General features: G+C 50.6%; 1 protein-coding gene across 1 annotated transcript in view; it reads left to right on the top strand.

Moving 5' to 3' along the window:
• Positions 1–23,056, top strand: part of URB1 (URB1 ribosome biogenesis homolog) — a 90,126-nt gene that overhangs the window by 45,511 nt on the left and 21,559 nt on the right. The window contains exons 23-29 of the mRNA XM_066599070.1: positions 1,305–1,506; positions 8,551–8,737; positions 13,738–13,796; positions 15,661–15,854; positions 17,530–17,640; positions 17,741–17,804; positions 19,330–19,498. Coding sequence (XP_066455167.1) covers positions 1,305–1,506; positions 8,551–8,737; positions 13,738–13,796; positions 15,661–15,854; positions 17,530–17,640; positions 17,741–17,804; positions 19,330–19,498 — 986 coding nt within the window. The remainder of the gene's footprint in view (positions 1–1,304; positions 1,507–8,550; positions 8,738–13,737; positions 13,797–15,660; positions 15,855–17,529; positions 17,641–17,740; positions 17,805–19,329; positions 19,499–23,056) is intronic.

The raw sequence follows: 23,056 nt of genomic DNA, 5'->3' as shown, positions 1-23,056 counted from the left end.
ACTGAGCTTGGTTCTGACGCTGTATTTATGCACTTGGTTCTGGTACTGTATATGTTCACTGAACTGTTCTGGTGTGGGTATAATTCTGTCCTGCTGCTTTTTGCACAAGCCGAGTACATGCTGACAGCCTGTCAGGGCAAAAAAAATATATCATTTTCTTTTCTGTGTGGCATTTGAGGAGATGGGGGTTGCCCCAAAATCAAAATCTACACCTGGTGCCATGCATTTATCAACCATCCTGCAGGTAGGGGATAAATATTCTTATGGGCTAACCCCTTTATATTTAGGACTGCGGGGCCATGTTCAGAGCCCCCAACATGGCGGCTGCGCTCAGTAATCCGCTGGTTTATATGCATGAAGTGGACAGTAGATGGACATTAGGATAATCTGGCCACGGTAACGAGCGACCGATGATGAGCGTGTTCGTCAGCGCTGGGCCTTCTATATACAGATATATCTGCAGTTTGGGACCAAACATTTAATGCAGCGATTGATCGTCCGCATACTGAATGGCGGCAGCGCGTTTCCGTGCTTACGAAGGGGTGGGGGGACGCCAACGAGCGAGTATTCTTATGCACAGAAGACGCGGTCCGCTGATGAGTGTCGGCTTCTTCTTTGGCCTTTACTTGGCCAATGATCGGGAAAGCAAACATTTGGCTGAACTTTCTTGCCTGATCATCGACCGAATTCACGTTTATGTCGGGATTTCAGTGGTAAACCAAGTCCGCAGCGCTGGACCCCCGTTGTACAACTGACCCCGTTGACTTGCAGTCGGCTCCATCCGGTTCGGCTCTGTTGTTTTGATGTGAAAGTGTTCCATGTGGCATTTCATTCCAATCAAACGGCCTCAGCAAAAATACTGCCCTTTCTTGCATCATGTGTGCAAGACTGTAATATAGCAGCATACCCGCTTTAGAACCGCTCAGGGAGTGCATACGGTACCAGAAGCAAGCTCATGGCAGAAATGCAGCACCAGAACCAGGGCGATTATTGTATCTCCAGAAGACACTGTCGCACATCATGTGGCTAGGTGGACTACCTAGGGGGCGCAATCTCCCTCAGCCTTAATCCACCTGGTGCCCCCCTGCAAGCTGGTGGCCACTGCCCTGTGTGACTACATGGGTTTGCAGGTAGCTAAGGCCTGGCATGCCCTCATGCTGTAGCTCATGTACTGGGACTATACAATGGATCCTTCTACATCACATGCCGATGTGGTCAGCAGTACGTATAGATCAGTGCCCTGTAATCCATATAGGACACCCCCTATATATATGGGTAACACATATCACGTTTCTCATTTTTAGTGTCATCTGCGGTTCTACACACACTAAAAGAAGCCTTCTGGAACAAGCTGGTGAAGGGGGCGCTGAGGGCAGAAACCTCCGAGTGGACGTTGGAACACATTGCTGTTCTCTCCCAACTTGTCCCTGTGGCTGACGGGAGTGAAGTGGAGCAGCTGATGGAGGAGCTGCCCGAGGTGCTGGCGCTGCCCTCTGCCCATGACAGGTGAGTGACTAGTAGGAATGAATTGTATCTCAATACATTGCAAAAAATGTATTTCGGATGCCCCCTTGTGGGAGAGCCGAGTCCCTGTGATACCCGCTCTGTAATCCAAGGCAAGTAGTGGTGCTGCAAATAGGAGCTTCTGAGCAAGTGCGAGCCGAGCCAGAAACCAGCGCTGCCCAGACATGTGGGCCCGTTGGTTTCTGGCTTGCCACGCACTTGCGTGCCAAACCAGAAACCAACGTATAGTGGCGTATATTGCGGAGTCCGGTGTGTTTGAGGGAGCGTCCTCCTGCACTTCAGGGGGGATTAAATATATACACTGCAGTCTGTCACCGCAGATACGGCAAAACGTCTGACCATGTTGGCTGCTGGATATACGGGCCTGTGGATTATCCCGGATGTAGATGTTCTGTCCTTACAGCAGCTGACACATCTGGGGCTGGTCCAAGTTATACAGTTATTCCCTCCCCACAGAAGAGAGTATATCTTAAAGGGGTTGTCCCGCGAAACAAAGTGGGTCTATACACTTCTGTATGGCCATATTAATGCACTTTGTAATATACATCGTGCATTAAATATGAGCCATACAGAAGTTGTTCACTTACCTGTTCCGTTGCTAGCGTCCTCGCCTCCATGGTGCCGTCTAATTTTCAGCGTCTAATCGCCAGATTAGACGCACTTGCGCAGTCTGGTCTTCTCCGTGTTGAATGGGGCCGCTCGTGCTGGAGAGCTGCTCCTCGTAGCTCCGCCCCGTCACGTGTGCCGATTCCAGCCAATCAGGAGGCTGGGATCGGCAATGGACCGCACAGAAGACCTGCGGTCCACCGAGGGTGAAGATCCCGGCGGCCATCTTCGCAAGGTAAGTAAGAAGTCACTGGAGCGCGGGGATTCGGGTAAGTACTATCCGGTTTTTTTTTCAACACATGCATCGGGTTTGTCTCGCGCCGAACGGGGGGGCTATTGAAAAAAAAAAAAACCCCGTTTCGGCGCGGGACAACCCCTTTAATGATCGTGGGGGTCTGACTGTTGGTACCCCCACTGATTCCAACCACCGGTGCCCGGTCAGCCCCATGAGTGGCGCAGAGGTTGTTCCGGTGCTCCATTCACTTCAACAACAGCTGCAGAGATTGCCCAAGTGCTTTGACGCAGCCATCTCCGGCGCCGACCGTGACGTGAGTGGAGCTGCGGCACAACTGCGCCACCTTTGTTCCATTTACTCAGGGACTGACCAGACTCCTTTTCTCAGGATCGGAGGGGATTCCAGCAGTTGGACCCCATGGATAAGGGGGATAACTTGATGACTTGGCACAACTCCTTTCAGTCCCAGAGCTGAACAGATGCGTCATTTCAACAGACTGAATGATTTGGATGATTTGGATGTAGTAATTATTGCAATTATCTCCTTTATTTTTGCCCGTCTGCCCTCATACAGTAACTGACTACACAGATTAATTATCATTACACCCCTGCCAATTCCTGCAGAGCATCTGACCAACTAGTGTGTATGGGAGCCAGCAGCCTGCTCTGACCACAGAGGACGATCGGGCATGCTGAATTCCAACATGTCTGATCCTTTGTCGCTGGGATACATAAGCGTCTGGCAGAGGGGTTAAATGTTTATAGGATGTTTGTAGGATTAGTTATCTCAACCTTCTGTCAGCAGGTTGATGAAGTCTGACTCCAAGTTCTGAGTCATGGAGGCGGGCTGTGCCACAGCATGGAGAGTGAACACTCTCTACTTTTCTGTATAGGAAGAAAGCTGCTGCGGCGGGGAGGGGTTGGCACAGCCCGCCTCCATGACTCCGACTTCATGAACCTGCTGACAGAATCCCTTAAAGGGTAGATCTGTAAGGCCGCCTGCAGACGACCGGGGTTGGATCCGGCTGCGAAAATTCTCGCAGCGGGACCCGACCCGAGCGTCTGCAGAGAGCAGCGCGGAACTCACCTGCTCCCGCCGCCCCGGCTCTCTCATGTGCCGGCTGCCGGGCAACCAGCGCATGCGCAGAGCGGAGCTGGTGGCTCTGCGAGCCCCGCACAGAAATAGAGCGTGCCGCGATTTGTTTGCCGCACGAGAATTCGCGCAGCCAAATCGCGGCCGTCTGCCTAGGATTGCGTTTGTTAACGCAATCCTATGGCAGCTTCCACGGGCGGAAATTCTACGGGAAATCCCGCCGTGGAATTTCCGCCCGTCTGCAGGCGGCTTAAGGGAAAAAAATGTCCTTTAAATCCCGTAATGTCACGGGACGCAAGTTAACATTCTGGCTGTGGGGTTCTGAATGCAACAAGATGTAAATGTTTATGTCCACTGCATGGCGCTTGATCAGAAGTACTGCAGTGCATTACCGTATCCATAATGACCCGTATAATAAATGGAACACACTTTTTTTTTTCCTGCACAACAAAACTGGAAAAAAAAAAACTACAACAAAAGTAAAAAGCCGAGAAAAAATACTTATTTTGTTTGTTTTTTGCCTCTCCAAAAAATGAAATAAAAGTGATCAAAAAACCATATCTACCAATAAAAACTGCAGCTCGTTACGTAAAAAATAGGCCCTTGCAGAGCTCCGTCCCGTGGGGAAATAAAAGTTACAGGACTTTATGTAATGGTATAGAAAAAAAATACTTTATTAAAAAGGTTTAATTGCACAAAAGTGGAAAAACCTATAAAAAAATGTATAATTTTGGTATCGTCTTAATTATGCCTACCAGCAGAAAAAAAATGTAATGGGTCCTTTATGGTGCTTGAGGAATGCTGTTTAACCCATTTAGGACCAGCCACAGTAAATTTACGGCGGTGCTCTAAGTTTCCTGCTCTGCAATCAGTCAGAGACAGGAACGGGTTATCAGCTGTTAGTGACAGCTGATAACCCGGAGCAGAAGGCAGGAGGGGTTTTTAACCCTTCCTGCCTTCTGCTTCCCCGATCTACAGTGCTCAGTCATGTGACCTCCAGGGATTCCCTGCTACTGCAGAGCTGGAGGGTCAGACTAGACCCTGGCAGCTCTGCAGGTGACTAATGTCACTACAGGGTTTGTTTTCCCCTGTAACTAGGGTTCCTATGGACGCCTCAGCTACAGTGGGAAAGTGTCAAATAAAGAAAAAAAAAATGAGTGTCCCCCAGAGGTCTTGTATGACGTCATGGGGGACACAGATAGTAAAAAAAACACAATTACATAAAAAAGTAAAACAAAATAACAGAATAAAACAACAATATATACATAAGAAAGAGAATAACACAAAGCAGACGCCAACAAAACCGTCGCCGTATGCGCCCTATAAACCAAAACCATACATACTATATATCAAAATGTCCGAAACAAATAGAGGAACCCGTTCCCATACTTTATTTTAGTGTAAATATAAACATTTTTTTTTTTAAATTATAAATGTTAAAAATGTTTTTTAGCTTCTTACCCCCAATAAAACAAAAAAACGGAAAAAAAGTCAGTGAAAAAGATATAAAAAAATAGTCCTATATGTCACAGAAAAGAAAAAACGCAGCAAAAATAATTTTGGTAGTTAAAGGAAACAAAACAGGGCAGTAAAACCGCCACCTGGGTAAAATCCCTAAAAAGTGTCTGGTCCTTAAGGTACAAAACAGCCTGGTCCTAAAGGGGTTAAAAAAAGGAAAAATGTCAGAATTGATTGTTGTCTCAGCTCTAAAAGAAAAAAAAATCGCACAATACATTATATGCACCCAAAAATGAAGCCAGTAAAAACTAATTCACCACACAAAAAACAGAAAAGTGAAGGTTTGTTCTTTTTTTTAAATGATTTTTGAAAAGTTGTGATGAAAATCCCCCCAAAAATTGTTGCGTTAATCTGAGGCTACTGAAAAATTAATAAGAGAGCCCATTTCCTCACCTGTTGCCTCCGGTCGTCTCTAGCCTCCATCTGTTTCTGGGTAGCCCAATCACATGCTATCTCAGCATGTGACCACTGTGGCCAATCACTGGCCTCGGCGTCTGTACTGCTGAGTTTAGCGCTTGTCCACAAGTGATCAAGGACTGCGGACCCTAAGGGTGCGTTCACAAGAGCGTATATCGGCTCGGTTTTCACGCCGAGCCGATATACGTCCTCCTCGTCTGCAGGGGGGAGGATGGAAGAGCCAGAAGCAGGAACTGAGGCTCCTGCCCCCTCTCAGCCTCCTCTCCGCCCCTCTGCACTATTTTCAATGAGAGGAGGCGCGGCGGGGCTAAGGGCGCAAATTAGCCCCGCCCCCACCCCGCCTCTCTTCATTGCAAATAGTGCAGAGGGGTGGAGAGGGGGCGGGAGTTCAGTTCCTGCTCCTGGGCTCTTCTAGCCTCCCCCCCCCCCCCTGCACATGAGGACAACGTATATCGGCTCGGCGTGAAAACCGAGCCGATATACGTTCGTCTGAATGCAGCCTAAAGCTGAGAGCATGGGCCCCTTTATTGGCTGGTGGGCGACCCTTTCAAGCACTGGGAACCGTCACGGTGTTTGGTTGTAGCCTTGTTTTCACAGTGACGGTCACACATATGGCCAAGTAACATTGTGCCGCTCCTCGCATCGTTCCCGGTAATGGAAAAAAGTTGCAAGCAGAATTGTCTTTGGCTTTCCGACCCGCTGCCGTAGGGGCCAAGTGAAGACCCGGAGCCCCAGCCTTATTGTTATAGGGTCTTGGTTGTCCAAGAAGAGGGGCCGGCATAGAACTCCCCATAGCAGAACTGCACTTGTAGTTCGGCCCCGGGCTCCTTAGTATCGTGCGTGGTCCGCTTCTACCGGCGGCATGCCACTGCCCAGGAAGCAGATGGAACGGCAGCCATGTTGGCGACCACCAAGCTTTCACAAAGAGAAATGCGACTAAGCGGCTGAAATGAATTTTTCTTCAATTTACATATTTTTTTTTGGCAAAGTTATTTTCTATTTGCTTTACGGGAAACGTCCCTCGATGGGTAACCGGTGCAGCTGTTGTCACCGCGGTGTCCGTATAACACGTCCTGAATGCCGGGTGACACACTGTACTGCAGGCATGCTCCGTTTCCCCTATTAGTCAGCCTGTTGCCGGTGGCAGCTGTGGGCGCCGTCTGTTCCCCCCCTGCTGGCAGCCCGGTTGGCTGCTGGTTGTTGCGCTTCTACCGTAGTTTGCATGAAAATAAATGTTATTTGTGTAAAATAATCAGTAATGACAGAACAAGCGACTGAATGACCAGCGTGAGCCCGGGGGCGCCAGAGTCCTCAGATGCAGCATTGTGTCTCCTCGTCAGGACAGACGTTGTTGGACTCATTGTATTTTATTTGACAAAGTTTCTGAAAACGTGATGAATGTCCGTCGCCTGGAAACTGGAAGAAAGTGTTCAGCTTCCCTGCAGCGCCCCCACAGGGAAAACGTTGCATTACACAATTCTCATTGAAATCAGTGGACAAACCTCCTGGATGCTCCATATGATAGTCATGCTTTGTAGCCGCTCTGGCTGATACATGTGGGCTCTAGAGATGAGCGAGCCTACTCGGCCACGCCCCTTTTTCGCCCGAATGCCGCGATTTTCGAGTACTTCCGTACTCGGGCGAAAAGATTCGGGGGGCCCCGTGGGTGAGTGGGGGGTTGCAGCGGGAAGTGGGGGGGAGAAGGGGAGAGAGAGGGCTCCCCCTTGTTCCCCGCTTCTACCCCCCGCTCTGCCACGCCTCCCCCGGCGCCCCCTGAATCTTTTGACCCGAGTACTGAAGTACTCGAAAATCGCGGCGCTCGATCGAGCAATTGCTCGAAATGAGTAGATTCGCTCATCTCTAGTGGGCTCTGATTCAGGGACCCCTTCTCTCTCTCCTCCTATTATAGTTTGTCCTTTATAGAGGACCCGTCATGTAAGCTTTACACCCGCTGACTCCAACAATGTCTTTCTCATGTTTACACCTAGTGGTCTGAATGGGTCAAGTGGGCGGTCAATGTGTGACGTCAGACTAGATTGACAGTGGAGGGGACCGCCCACTTGACACATTCACAGCGCTGGGAGATGAGTCTAAGAAGAGTCGGTACAGAGGAACAGGAGTTAGTATGAAGATGCCTGATGCAGTATGTATCCACCTAGGGGGGGATTTGCTGTGGATTTTCCATGTAGGCACTCCGCTGCTGCTGGAAACGCCGCGCATTTTCTGTGCAGGGGATGAGATTTTTGAAACCTCATAAACATTTCGGAGAAAATCTGCGGAAATCGACCTGCAGAGCAGATTTTGGATCGGCAGCATGTGAAGTATGGCACCACATTTTGGGTTCGGATTGCTCCTCATCTAACGGCTTGGGGTAAATTCTGCACCCAAATTTGCATTAATATCCACGTAAATTTCCCCCCCCCACGGCGCGGTTCTCGATGCGGATTTTCCGCTGCCGATCTGTTGCGGAATGTCTGCTGTGGATAGATATGTCTCCTGTGGCCTCAGTCAGTGCAGCGGCGGTTACAAAGCGATGCAGCCGACGCCGCTGACGTGGCAGCTCCCCTGTAGGGCCTATTCACATGGAAATATTCAATATCAGTCCATGACTGTATGAAGGCCCCATGGAGGTCACACGTGTGCGAGTGAGATCCATGAACACAGACCAAAAGAGGACATGCTGCCATTGTATTTTTCCCCATTGTCCGGTGACTGGAGGACCCGCTTCAGTAGGGCCGCCTGTAGCAGAATTGTACTAGCCCATCCAGCGCTGCCAGGACATTGTGCTCCAGCATTTATGACAGATGTTACAGGATATCAGGTGACCGCTACAGCCAATCAGAGTATTTCCGAACTGGCGGCATGGCGCTCAGGATGTGAGCGCCAATCCTAGGAGAAAGGGCAATGGCGCTGCAGCGGTCACCTGACTTCCGGCAGCAGAGGAGGGTAAGTGTAGTTAAGTTTACTATTCTACAAGCAGCCCTATAAAAGCGGGTTGTCCAATAACCGCATAACCCCTTTAATGAGCCCGGGCAGAAGATACCCCGCTGACGGAGCCTTTAAGGGATGTGTTTAACTTGGTGTCCTTGAAGTGTTAATTGTGGTTCTTGGCTTTTTCTCAGCTGTCCTAATTCTTTTAATGAATTCCCGTCCTGCAGATGGGCTGTAGCGGACTGCGTATCACAAGCTGCAGACGGTGCCGCGGGGAAGGGCTGTTCTTGGCGGCGGGCTCTCCTGGCAGCCTGTATGAAGTGTCTGACTACCACATATGGCGCCAGTAAAGAACTGGAGGAAGCGACGCCGGAAGAGGAGATGATTCTGCTCTCTCGCCTTAAGGATCTCATGGTAGGATAATAACCGCTCTCACTCGCTGTGTGAAAGGATGAACCGCAGCGCCATTTTTTGAAGCATTATCAATGAAGTTGTAGTACTTTGAGATTCTATTACTTACATGACCTTATCTAGGGAGGTTATGATAGGCAGAATTAACGGGGTACAGCCGGCCTTGGCTGTGTGACCCATGCGGTTACAGAGGGCATCAGCTTGTAGGGGAGGCACCATGTGGATGTAAGCTGGGGTGATCGCCACCATTAGGGCCACCTAAAAAGATGATCTTCCTCCATGCGGCAGTATCTTACAGAGCTGGGCTTAGCTGGGCTCTGGGGCTGTATTTTCGTACTGAGCTTGGCTCTGGGGCTGTATTTTCGTACTGAGCTTGGCTCTGGGGCTGTATTTACGTACTGAGCTTGGCTCTGGGGCTGTATTTACGTACTGAGCTTGGCTCTGGGGCTGTATTTACGTACTGAGCTTGGCTCTGGGGCTGTATTTTCGTACTGAGTTTGGCTCGGGCTGTATTTTCGTGCTTAGCTGGGCTCTGGGGCTGTATTTTCGTACTGAGCTGGGCTCTGGGGCTGTATTTTCGTACTGAGCTGGGCTCTGGGGCTGTATTTTCGTGCTTAGCTGGGCTCTGGGGCTGTATTTTCGTACTGAGCTGGGCTCTGGGGCTGTATTTTCGTACTGAGCTGGGCTCTGGGGCTGTATTTTTGTACTGAGCTGGGCTCTGGGGCTGTATTTTCGTGCTCAGCTGGGCTCTGGGGCTGTATTTACGTACTGAGCTGGGCTCTGGGGCTGTATTTTCGTACTGAGTTTGGCTCGGGCTGTATTTTCGTGCTGAGCTGGGCTCTGGGGCTGTATTTTCGTGCTGAGCTGGGCTCTGGGGCTGTATTTTCGTACTGAGCTGGGCTCTGGGGCCGTATTTTCGTACTGAGCTGGGCTCTGGGGCCGTATTTTCGTACTGAGCTGGGCTCCGGGGCCGTATTTTCGTACTGAGCTGGGCTCCGGGGCCGTATTTTCGTACTGAGCTGGGCTCCGGGGCCGTATTTTCGTACTGAGCTGGGCTCCGGGGCCGTATTTTCGTACTGAGCTGGGCTCCGGGGCCGTATTTTCGTACTGAGCTGGGCTCCGGGGCCGTATTTTCGTACTGAGCTGGGCTCCGGGGCCGTATTTTCGTACTGAGCTGGGCTCCGGGGCCGTATTTTCGTACTGAGCTGGGCTCCGGGGCCGTATTTTCGTACTGAGCTGGGCTCCGGGGCCGTATTTTCGTACTGAGCTGGGCTCCGGGGCCGTATTTTCGTACTGAGCTGGGCTCCGGGGCCGTATTTTCGTACTGAGCTGGGCTCCGGGGCCGTATTTTTGTACTGAGCTGGGCTCCGGGGCCGTATTTATGTACTGAGCTGGGCTCTGGGGCTGTATTTATGTACTGAGCTGGGCTCTGGGGCTGTATTTATGTACTGAGCTGGGCTCTGGGGCTGTATTTATGTACTGAGCTGGGCTCTGGGGCTGTATTTATGTACTGAGCTGGGCTCTGGGGCTGTATTTATGTACTGAGCTGGGCTCTGGCGCTGTATTTATGTACTGAGCTGGGCTCTGGCGCTGTATTTATGTACTGAGCTGGGCTCTGGCGCTGTATTTATGTACTGAGCTGGGCTCTGGCGCTGTATTTATGTACTGAGCTGGGCTCTGGCGCTGTATTTATGTACTGAGCTGGGCTCTGGCGCTGTATTTATGTACTGAGCTGGGCTCTGGCGCTGTATTTATGTACTGAGCTGGGCTCTGGCGCTGTATTTATGTACTGAGCTGGGCTCTGGCGCTGTATTTATGTGCTGAGCTGGGCTCTGGCGCTGTATTTATGTGCTGAGCTGGGCTCTGGCGCTGTATTTATGTACTGAGCTGGGCTCTGGCGCTGTATTTATGTACTGAGCTGGGCTCTGGCGCTGTATTTATGTACTGAGCTGGGCTCTGGCGCTGTATTTATGTACTGAGTTGGGCTCTGGCGCTGTATTTATGTACTGAGCTGGGCTCTGGCGCTGTATTTATGTACTGAGCTGGGCTCTGGCGCTGTATTTATGTACTGAGCTGGGCTCTGGCGCTATATTTATGTACTGAGCTGGGCTGTATTTTCGTACTGAGCTGGGCTGTATTTTCGTACTGAGCTGGGCTGTATTTTCGTACTGAGCTGGGCTGTATTTTCGTACTGAGCTGGGCTGTATTTTCGTACTGAGCTGGGCTCCGGGGCCGTATTTATGTACTGAGCTGGGCTCTGGGGCTGTATTTATGTACTGAGCTGGGCTCTGGGGCTGTATTTATGTACTGAGCTGGGCTCTGGGGCTGTATTTATGTACTGAGCTGGGCTCTGGGGCTGTATTTATGTACTGAGCTGGGCTCTGGGGCTGTATTTATGTACTGAGCTGGGCTCTGGGGCTGTATTTATGTACTGAGCTGGGCTCTGGGGCTGTATTTATGTACTGAGCTGGGCTCTGGCGCTGTATTTATGTACTGAGCTGGGCTCTGGCGCTGTATTTATGTACTGAGCTGGGCTTTGGCGCTGTATTTATGTACTGAGCTGGGCTCTGGGGCTGTATTTATGTACTGAGCTGGGCTCTGGGGCTGTATTTATGTACTGAGCTGGGCTCTGGGGCTGTATTTATGTACTGAGCTGGGCTCTGGCGCTGTATTTATGTACTGAGCTGGGCTCTGGCGCTGTATTTATGTACTGAGCTGGGCCCTGGCGCTGTATTTATGTACTGAGCTGGGCCCTGGCGCTGTATTTATGTACTGAGCTGGGCTCTGGCGCTGTATTTTCGTACTGAGCTGGGCTGTATTTTCATACTGAGCTGGGCTGGATTTTCGTACTGAGCTGGGCTGTATTTATGTACTGAGCTGGGCTGTATTTATGTACTGAGCTGGGCTGTATTTATGTACTGAGCTGGGCTCTGGGGCTGTATTTATGTACTGAGCTGGGCTCTGGGGCTGTATTTATGTACTGAGCTGGGCCCTGGGGCTGTATTTATGTACTGAGCTGGGCCCTGGCGCTGTATTTATGTACTGAGCTGGGCCCTGGCGCTGTATTTATGTACTGAGCTGGGCCCTGGCGCTGTATTTATGTACTGAGCTGGGCCCTGGCGCTGTATTTATGTACTGAGCTGGGCCCTGGCGCTGTATTTATGTACTGAGCTGGGCCCTGGCGCTGTATTTATGTACTGAGCTGGGCTCTGGCGCTGTATTTTCGTACTGAGCTGGGCTGTATTTTCGTACTGAGCTGGGCTGTATTTTCGTACTGAGCTGGGCTGTATTTTCGTACTGAGCTGGGCTGTATTTTCGTACTGGGCTGTATTTTCGTACTGAGCTGGGCTGTATTTTCGTACTGAGCTGGGCTGTATTTTCGTACTGAGCTGGGCTGTATTTTCGTACTGAGCTGGGCTGTATTTTCGTACTGAGCTGGGCTGTATTTTCGTACTGAGCTGGGCTCTGGGGCTGTATTTATGTACTGAGCTGGGCTCTGGCGCTGTATTTATGTACTGAGCTGGGCTCTGGCGCTGTATTTATGTACTGAGCTGGGCTCTGGCGCTGTATTTATGTACTGAGCTGGGCTCTGGCGCTGTATTTATGTACTGAGCTGGGCTCTGGCGCTGTATTTATGTACTGAGCTGGGCTCTGGCGCTGTATTTATGTACTGAGCTGGGCTCTGGCGCTGTATTTATGTACTGAGCTGGGCTCTGGCGCTGTATTTATGTACTGAGCTGGGCTCTGGCGCTGTATTTATGTACTGAGCTGGGCTCTGGCGCTGTATTTATGTACTGAGCTGGGCTCTGGCGCTGTATTTATGTACTGAGCTGGGCTCTGGCGCTGTATTTATGTACTGAGCTGGGCTCTGGCGCTGTATTTTCGTACTGAGCTGGGCTGTATTTTTGTACTGAGCTGGGCTCTGGCGCTGTATTTTTGTACTGAGCTGGACTCTGGCGCTGTATTTTTGTACTGAGCTGGGCTCTGGCGCTGTATTTATGTACTGAGCTGGGCTCTGGCGCTGTATTTATGTACTGAGCTGGGCTCTGGCGCTGTATTTATGTACTGAGCTGGGCTCTGGCGCTGTATTTATGTACTGAGCTGGGCTCTGGCGCTGTATTTATGTACTGAGCTGGGCTCTGGCGCTGTATTTATGTACTGAGCTGGGCTCTGGCGCTATATTTATGTACAGAGCTGGGCTGTATTTCGTACTGAGCTGGGCTGTATTTTCGTGCTGGGCTGTATTTTTGTACTGAGCTGGGCTCTGGGGCTGTATTTTCGTACTGAGCTGGGCTGTATTTTCGTACTGAGCTGGGCTGTATTTTCGTACTGAGCTGGGCTGTATTTTCGTACTGAGCTGGGCTGTATTTTCGTGCTGGGCTGTATTTTCGTGCTGGGCTGGGCTCTGGGGCTGTATTTACGTACTGAGCTGGGCTCTGGGGCTGTATTTACGTACTGAGCTGGGCTCTGGGGCTGTATTTACGTACTGAGCTGGGCTCTGGGGCTGTATTTACGTACTGAGCTGGGCTCTGGGGCTGTATTTACGTACTGAGCTGGGCTCTGGGGCTGTATTTACGTACTGAGCTGGGCTCTGGGGCTGTATTTACGTACTGAGCTGGGCTCCGGGGGTGTATTTTCGTACTGAGCTGGGCTCTGGGGCCGTATTTGCGTACTGAGCTTGGCTCTGGGGCCGTATTTGCGTACTGAGCTTGGCTCTGGGGCCGTATTTGCGTACTGAGCTTGGCTCTGGGGCCGTATTTTTGTACTGAGCTTGGCTCTGGGGCCGTATTTGCGTACTGAGCTTGGCTCTGGGGCTATATGAATCTAATGAGCTTGCAGACTTTCTCTATGACTGGGTGGGGAGGCTTTCTGAGACCTTGCAGCGTGTATACTGCTTATTACATGTAATTACTGTATCAAGTCACAGTAGCTTATATACCCCTCCATAGGGGACCTGACAGCGCTGTAGTACCAGTAAATGTGTGTTCTCACATGTTTTGCAGTCTCTCGTCAGTGAAGACGTCCCAACTGAATGGAACAATCTAGTGAAGAGCGGACTGAAGTAAGTCCCATCTAAATTCTCTTGATTCCTGTAATAAGATGACCTCTTATATTGGCGCAGTGAATCTCACAGCAGAAACAACCCAGGATATATTAAAGGTGAAGGTCTGGTTTTACTTGTAGCCTATTAAAGGGGTTTTTCTAAAATTGCTCCACAGTCACTCTGTCTTTCCTGGTTGCTGCTGACCAGGACATGTGACTTCTGCAGCCAATCACTGGCTATAGACGGTCACTGCTGTGTCCACTGATTGGCTGCAGCAGTCACATGTCCTGGTCAGCAGCAACTAGGAAGGGCGGGCAGAGTGGATTTGAGGCAGTTCTAGATGGTAAACCCCTTTAAGTGATTGAGTAAATCGGGGACCACATTGAAGCATCCGTATGAGGAGTGTCAGATGCAAAGACAGAGGCCGATTTACTATTAGAGGGGTTGTACCAAGATAGACAGCTATCCCTTGAGAATGGGGGTCCCGATGGACCCCGTATGAATAAAGTAGAGGTTGTGGATTGATGTGTGGGGGACCGCTGGGACCCCTGTTCTCAGGATTGGTGGAGGTCCCAGCAGGTAAACCCCCACTCATTAGCACTTTAGATCCTGGTACCACCTCTGTAAGTTGACCTGTGACTCCTGTTGTAGCCTGCGCCACAATGTGGAGCGTATTTTGTGCTTGTTGTCTCATTTCAGTTTAGGCAACTTTATTAAATGATTGCTAAATGCTGCGGGTTTTGAAGCTGCGGCAGAACCGCAAGATTTCCGGGGTGAAAGCGTCCCGTGGGAAGCCAATATTAATCTTCTATGGTGTCTTTCAGTCTGGAGGACTCTGCTAGGCTGTGCTTCATTCCTCCAGTGGAGGCGCTGTGGGGGAATTGAAAACATGTGATCGGCTTCCCACAAATCGGAGCTGATCGCTGGGGTCCGAACATGTGACATGCTGTCATCAGCTTATTGTTATGGGACCCTTCTAATCAGCAGATTGCCCAAAGTGAAGGACCCCTTTAACCGCTTTGTGGCGCGCCAGTTTTGGTCATAAGAACGCAATGATTTTTGGGGGGATTTTCATCTCTACTTTTCAAAAGCCACAACTTTATCATCACCTTTTTCATCATCAAGTCCGTATGAGCGCTTGCTTTTGTTTTTCCATGGACGGAGCTGTGTGGGGACTTGTTTTTTGCATGATGCCTTGTAGTTTCTTTGGTACCATTTTTGGGTACTTATGGCTTTTTTTTGCTCACTTTCATTGCATCTTTTTGGAGGCAAAATAAAAATAAATGCATTTTGGCTCCATGCTTCAGTTTTTTTAGTTTGCTTGCTGTGCAGGGTAAAAAGTTAGAATTAAAAAAAAAAAGAGTAAAAAAAACGTACAAAAATAAGTGGAATTTTTTTTATTGTCCCTGTTGGGGACTTGAACCTACGAAACTCTAAATGCTCTGATAGTACATTGCAGTAGATCTTTACTGCATTGGATTATCGCTAATCCTAGCGACTACCGGCTATGGCTGACCCAGTCACCCTCACTCCGTGAACCCTTTGCATTCTGCGATCTACATTGATCCTGGCATGTAAGGGGTTAACAGCAGGGATCGGTGTCTCACACGTAATGTGATGCGCAAATACGCCCGTGTGAATGAGCCCCTATAAATGGCCCTTTGAAAGTAACCATACTGCTGATGTGGCCCCCTCATGGGCTCGGCTTCTGAGCTTGCACCATCCATAGGACAGAAGTGTAGGCCCATTAGTTTGTGCCCTGGGCAGGAAAGAGTTAAGTCTGGCGTGTGTGACTTGTATCCACGGTGTATCCTTATTATCTGATCCTGCTATATAAGGGCTGCTAATATCATCTGTAATATAACTAAATCTATGATTTTAGGCACCGCTATAAGGACTGCGCATTTCTGGAAGCCTTGCGTGCCGGTATCGAGCGGTGGTACGCGGCGGACGGCCCGTGCACCGAGGATTTACTGCAGCTACCGGTGATCCACATGATGGTGACACAACATTCGCTGTTCATACCGAGCTTCCTGCGCTCCAGAGACGAGGAGGACGCGCCCAGCGCCATTAGAGGTTGGTCTTTGATCATCGGCGTTACATTATGTGTGATGGACGGTTAGCGGTGTGCCGAGAAGTAGGATCGCGCTCACCGTGCCACCCGCATCCTTGCGTCATGTCGTTACCCGTGTTATACCATCACCATGGCAACAACCGCTCTTCACTCCAGTGTTGTAATGGCAGGCAGTCAGATTCTGGGGGTATTTCCTCTGTAGCTCAGAGCATTAGAGCGGTCGCCCTCGCGTCAGCGGGCGTCGTAGGAGTGCGCACTTGTCTGGAGGTCATCAGATCGTTGCAGTCGGCCAGCCTTGTTAGAGGGGCTGCACTTACATGAGCGACTATCCTCCATGTAGTCAGTTCAATGCACATGCCCGCTATTTCATTTAATGGGGCTCGCCACAAGGTCTGGGCGCAGAAGGACCGGCTCTCCACCTTCCCGGAAAGGATGCAGCCAGCGCTTGGCATTGGAGTCCGCGCCAGCATCGGGAGCGGATGCCATCTTGGATTCTGAGCTCCAGCGCCCCCCACACCGCTCTTTTCAACAACTCCTAGGTGGTGGCTCAGCTCCGACCCTTTAGCCACCCGGTAAGGTAGGAAACTTGGTGCTAAAGAGGGGGAAGAGGCGATACCCCATCATAGTGCAGAGAGCGCCACATGTTGTATCAGAATAGCAAGTTATCCCCGATCCACAGGATATCTACAGGATGGGGGATAACTTGATGCCCGATGGGGCTTTCGCTGCTGATATACCCACCGATGCCAGGAATGAGGCACCTGATCCCTCGTCGTCCTCACTGCGGGTTGACTGCACCCCCTGCAGCGAGGAGGAGAGTGAATGGAGCGCTGGTCATTGGGACTGCCGAGTGGATCGGCTCAGGTATTCACATCAGACCTGCCGAAATGAATGGCGCGCTGACTGCATATGCTCGGCCGATGGCCACCGCTCCATTCAGAGTGACGTTACTGTGGGAGAGTAGCACGGCAGTGAGACCCCCATTGATCTGCAAGTTACCCTCTACCCGCAGGGTATCCGCAGGGCAGGGCATAACCTGCTATTCTGGTACAAACTCTTTTAGGGCTCATTCACACGGGCGTATGCAGCATTGTGGCCCTGAAACTGTTTATTCACGCTGTGTTTGGCCCTTCTTGCGTGGGTTTTGCGCGTCTTCACTGCGTTTTTTTTACGTGTGCATAAAATGCAAGAAAGTCCCATCCGTTTATCTCCTGCATTCATGCAGAAATACATCTTCATTGCCTATTTACATGGTCCTGTTGACTTAAATAGGCCGTTTTGGTCCGTAATACGGGACAAAATAGGACCTGCTGTGGTTTTGTTTTTTTCCACATGCGTATCTGAATACCCCAATGTAAATCCGCGGTGGTTAAGTCGGCCATATTACATGTATACAAAGTGCGCACGTAATGTGATGCGCAAACCCGGCTTGGTGAATGAACCCCTATAAACGGCCCTGTGAAGGCAACCATAATGCTGATGTGGCCCCCTTCCGGTGTGCGTATGGCAGCCGTGAGCTCTGACTTAAATGGACCCAGCAGGGAGCCCCCCTATGTGCCTAGATAGAACCTGGCCGCACCGACTTCTACGGGCGCTATATTGTCTCATGACTTGTAATATGTAGACCCTTCCTACGAATAGAGCAAATCCAATCCAACACGAGTTTTTACCTTGCAGAGAACTTGGCCGACTTACTACGAAGCATCGTCACGAAGTGTCCGTCCGTTTGTGACCGCAACCACTTTGCAGCTATACTTGGGGCCTACGGAGCGTCCCTCGGCGTGACGGGTAATGTCCGGATATCACTAGTCACGGCTCCAGACGTCGGAGCTGAAGGGGTTATTGTATATAATGACTAGTCAGACCGCTGATTATGTTGTTCTTGCAGACCAGAAGATCCTCTTCCTGCTGCAGGCCTACGAGCACAACAACCTGAGCCTCACCGACTTCAGGTAAGACAGCGGATGATCAGCCGATCCCAGGAACACCGCAAAATGCGTCTACATTATACCTGAGTGGCCGCTTTATTACCCCCCCCCCCCCCCCCCCCCCCCATCTGGTAGCAGATTAGATCTCCTTTGGCCTTAAGAACGCAGCATGATGTAGATCCCACTCGGTGATGAAATCGTTCTGCAGGAATATCGGCCCCTGCGGACAGGAAGCGTTTTGTAGTTGCTGCAGGTTAGATGGAGGTGCTGATCAGCTGATAGGAAGGGGTCATCGATTCATGCTGCTTGTGCCAAATTCTGACCTCCGATTAGCACGGGGCAACAGACATCTGGATTCATCTGACGAGGAGGTGGTTTTCAGATGCTCCGTGAGTTTTGCGCTCTTTTGCCCGCTGGAGTCTCCCCTTTCTGTTTCTCTTAGACACAATGGTGCTTGAACTGCTGGTTTGCTGTTACAGCCCATCTATGCTGAAGGATGGTCGCCTTGTGTATTCAGACATGTTAGTCGGAGCTCCAGCGTTGTATTCAGCTGATTGCAGCGCCTGTCAGAACGACATCCTCCTCTGACCCCTTTCGGTTAGGAGTTGTTCCCCTCTCATTAGTTTTATTTCTCGATCGCGCCATTCTCTGTAAACTCTCCACACCGTTACACTAAGAAACATGACCGGCCTCGTTGGAAGTCGCTCCGATCGCTGGATTTTCCCTTCTAATGTGGATTTGATCTGGATTATGGTTTTCTCCAGCAGGTTTCGGGGTATTTTGTAGCTTCCAAATTGTATAGTGTGCACACATCATCGAGCAGATCAGACACAAGCTATCAATCTCATATCCAAAATGGCTCTCTGGTCAGAAACACCCAGACAGCCCCTTTTATTGTAAAGACATACAATGGGCGTGCAACAGGTTACATCAGTAACATATAGGATTCTCATTTGTCGGATCATATAGAATCCCCCGCCTCTCTGCCAACCCTTCTCCAAGTGTTGATGTGGCGTGGACTTTGTCCTAGCTGAAGTCATTTCTGTGTAGTGATGTCAACCCATTATTTAACTAGCTTCAGGATGGGAGGGGTGGAGAGGGCTAGGAAGACACTCAGTATTGAATGCAGGTATTACATATAATCCTATGACCTTTAACTCTTAGAGGCTGTTTTGTGTAACTTATGTACTCAGCTAACATTACACCACACATGCCATTGTCTAGCAAATACCATGAGGAGATTGTGTGGCCATTAAACTCCACAGAGCTAAAAGTCATTACAATAGCATAATACATTTGGTTTATACAAATCGATAGACATTTTATACTGGCTAATCATCATGTCTATCACAGATTCACACTGAAACTGATCCACGGAAAACTTGTCACGTGATTTTATGCTCCGAGGTCACGGGGAGAATTACCGTACAGGGAGAGCTGATTGTGAAAAGGCCGGAGGCTCTAATAAAGTGGCCAAGGTTTTTGCTAACTGTTTGACAGAATCCTTGTCTTGGATTGGATGTAGCTGACTCTCCATCTCTCCCTGCAGATTGCTGCTGTGGGGTCCGGCTGCCGTGGAGCATCACAAGACCCGCAAGAGCTTAGGAAAGTCCTTATGGCAGCAGCCGAGCATGGAGGAAATCCTCACCCTGTTAGACGGAGACAAGATGATGAAAACTATTCTGAACTTTCCACTGCATCGCAAGCTGACCGCGGAGGTGATGAGCGACGTGTGTGTCCGTGTGTGTGTCCGTGTGTGTGTCCGTGTGTGTGTCCGTGTGTGTGTCTGGCGGCTTGTAGCACGGGCTGCTCCGCCAGGCATAGCTGACACACGACTTGGGCTTAGGTCTTCCGTGCACGGGGGAATAAGATCCCGCCGCAATCCTCTTGGGCTGCTGTGCGACCATTGATTTGCCCTGCGCACGGCTATGTTTTCTAGTGCGGGCGCAGTTAGAGGGCGACCGCAGTATTCAGTCGCTATGCGGCTGCTGCTTCTCGGTCATTGCATGACCGGCATATTCCTCTGCAGCGCCATCACGGCCTTTGTGCGTCACCACTAGGCAGGTGTAGGACCAGTGCACAATTGCGATGGGCACTTTTTAATTGCGGTTGTTGCCGCTGGCCAGCGTGCGTAGCCCAGCGTGTACGCAGATACTGTGCGGACTCCAGCAGTACCTTCCGTACTCACACAGGAAGTCTCTGGATCGCCTCCCATGTCTGCTGCGGACCGGGTTGAGCCTTGCCTTGGCAGCTCCCCTATTGCCCCTCCTGCAGTTCCCTGCAGCCAGCATACCACAGCGTCTGTGCCCAGGATGACACGCGGATAGGGCCTGGCAGAGCCACATGCCAAGTGCGCCCTCGCTGCAGTACGAGATACATCCCGCTGAGGATACCTCGTCTTACTGACAACAGCGGCCACACTCATGGTCAGCATTACCTGTAGCACCTTCCATACACAAGGAGGGCTCATGCAGGGAGGAGCCGGGCGGGCGCCCATGACTGCCACATTAGTTTCGATGGGCTGTGACGAAAAAGTCAAGCATAGAGCACAGCGCTCAGCTATTTCCGTCAGCTGCGTTGCAATGAATGGAACGTGACATAATACAGGTCGGATGGGCGCTGCAAGTCAGAGGTGAAGTGGGGTGAATGGGACCCCCTGTGTTGAGATCTATGGGGATCCCAGCGGTCAGATCTCAACCGATCCATCAGTTTTTGGAACTTTAACTAAATGATTTTTGTTAAATGCTCCAATATATGTAAATAAGGCAAAATATTTGCAAATCACTGCGTCGTCATGGCTACAGACTACAGAAAACCCTCTTGTGTTGCCCAACCCTGCAGTCTTGCATCATCCGCTCCCTCTGCACCATAGACTGCCGTATCCGAATACACACAGGGCTTTTAGCGTGTAACCGTGAAGACATGGAGGTCTTCTTAGGAGCTGTATACAGGAAACGGCAGGAGCGGGGGTGGGGTTGACAAACTTTTTTTATAATAGTTGATATTGGACACATGGAGGTTATTGGCGCTCTGCTTTTTACCCCAATTAAAATGCATCTGGCGGTTATATTGCTGCATTCCACCGTTGTGTTGTGCAAAGCCTTTTACCCGTTGGCACCCCGGGACATTTCTGTTCATCCTGGGGGTGCAGGGTGAGTATGGATCGTCCCGGGAGTCCAGCCCGCTCCATCCACAGCCAGCTGACATCCAGCCACGATCTGCGTTCACACCAGTCATATCTGTTAACCCTTTAAATGCCACTGTCAATTCTGACGCTGACACTTAAATGCCCTGATCAGGGTTATGAGAAAGTGGTGACCTTTCACTAGGATATGCCGTTACTTTATAATCCTCTGGCACCGCCACCGATCCTCTGAATGATGGCACCGGCTCAGTCTTCACCATTTGCATGGTGCCATTAATGTGAATTGGTCCCAGTACGCTCCTCCGGTCTACTTCATAAGGGTGTGAATGGCGAAAGGTCTTCCTTTTTAAAGCTCCTGTTTCCTTACATGTACAATAAATGGCCACTTTATTAGTGACCCCCTACTAGAAGCGCGTTGGACTCCTTTTGGATGGCAGAACCGCAGCCGTTTATCGTGGCGTAGATCCCACAAGGTGATGAAATCGTTCTGCAGGAATATCGGCCCCTGCGGACAGGAAGCTTCTTGTAGTCGCTGCAGATTAGATGGCGGTGCTGACGTGTTCTGACCAGTTGGACAGGAAGGGGTCAGCGATTCATGATGCTTGCACTAAATTCTGACCCCCCCCCCTTCATCAGCACAGGGCAACAGAAATCTGGACCCATCAGACGGGGATTTTTTTCTGCTGCTCAGTGATACAAGTTTTGCGCTCTTTTGCCCGCTGGAGTCTTTCCATCTCTTAGACACAATGGCGCTGGAACTGGTCGTCTGCTGTTATACCATCCAGGCGGAGGAATGGCGAGTTGTGCGTTCGGACACGTTAGTTGGAGCCCCAGCGTTGTATTCAGCTGACCGTGCAGCCTGTGGGTCAGAGCGATTCCTGACATCCTCCTCCGACCCCTTTTAGTGATGAGTTGTTTTCCTCCACGGGATCCCATTTTGCTGGATGTTTTGCTCGATCGCGCCATTCTCTGTATTCTCTCCACAGCGTTGCATGAGAACACCCCACCCCCACCGCCGCGGTTGGCAGTGAGCCCCTGGCTAGTCTAGCACCGATGACCGGCCTTGCTGGAAGTCGCTCCGATCGCTGGATTTCCCATCTAATGTGATTTACACAGAAACTGATCCACGGAAAACTTGTCACGTGATTTTATGCCGCACTGCGGGGTCACGGGGAGAATGTCCATACAGGGGGCGCCAATCATGAGCGGGACGGGGACTAATAAAGTGGCCAGTCAGTGTATATACTGTATAGTTGTGTTTCTCTGCCTGTTCCCCTTTAGCATTCGGATAATTTCTCTAAAAATAATCGCTCTTTATCTATCTGGCATCGCGGGTCAAGATCAGGGTCTGCCGGGACGTCCCTGCGTGGATGCGGGGGCTCGGCACTTGTTGGCTCCTAAATTAAATGCTAATTCCTATGAGACAATGGCGGACAGATCACGGCTGTCTATGCGGCTGCAGAATGCATTCAGAATGACGATGGAACCTCCTTCACTCTCCTGGGGGTTACAATGTTCTCCTGGTGACAATCACTGGGCCTCATTTATCAAAACCGTCTAACAGTAAAGACCGTCCTTGTTGCCCCTAACAACCAATCAGAGCGCTGCTTTCATTTTACCTCAGCAGTTTAGAGATGTAAGCAGCGCTGTGATTGGTTGCTATGGGCAACAAGGACGGTGTTTACTGTTGGACTATTTAGATAAATGAGGCCCAGGATCGTCAGTCCCATCACCGGCTTCCTTATTGCAGGGAGGTCAAACTGGTTCCACTGAGGGCCACATCAGCATTATGGTCGCCTTCCTAGGGGCGTTTGTAGTTTGAGAGGAGCAGAGAACTGACGGACCAGAGCAGGGGGCTGACCAAGTGGGGCACGAGTCCCCCAACAGACTGCCGGGTAGTTGGAGGAAAGGGGAAAATGATGGGAGTCGGCAGAACCCGGTGATGGGGTCCCAAAAACTCCTTGGGTTAATTTCACACAGGCGAATGCAAATGGCGCCGTGAAACTCGACCCGATATGGAGTTCGCCAACATGCGATATTCCCGCTGAGAAGCAAACAGGAAGTGTCCACTAAAGGCTCTGGGGGGCGCAGTAACAGCACTCGGTCCGCATGCCCCCGCCGTCAGTGTAGG

Source organism: Eleutherodactylus coqui, chromosome 4 (genome assembly GCF_035609145.1).
Source record: "Eleutherodactylus coqui strain aEleCoq1 chromosome 4, aEleCoq1.hap1, whole genome shotgun sequence".
Classification (NCBI taxonomy): domain Eukaryota; kingdom Metazoa; phylum Chordata; class Amphibia; order Anura; family Eleutherodactylidae; genus Eleutherodactylus; species Eleutherodactylus coqui.
This window is presented reverse-complemented; position numbering and strand designations above follow the sequence as displayed.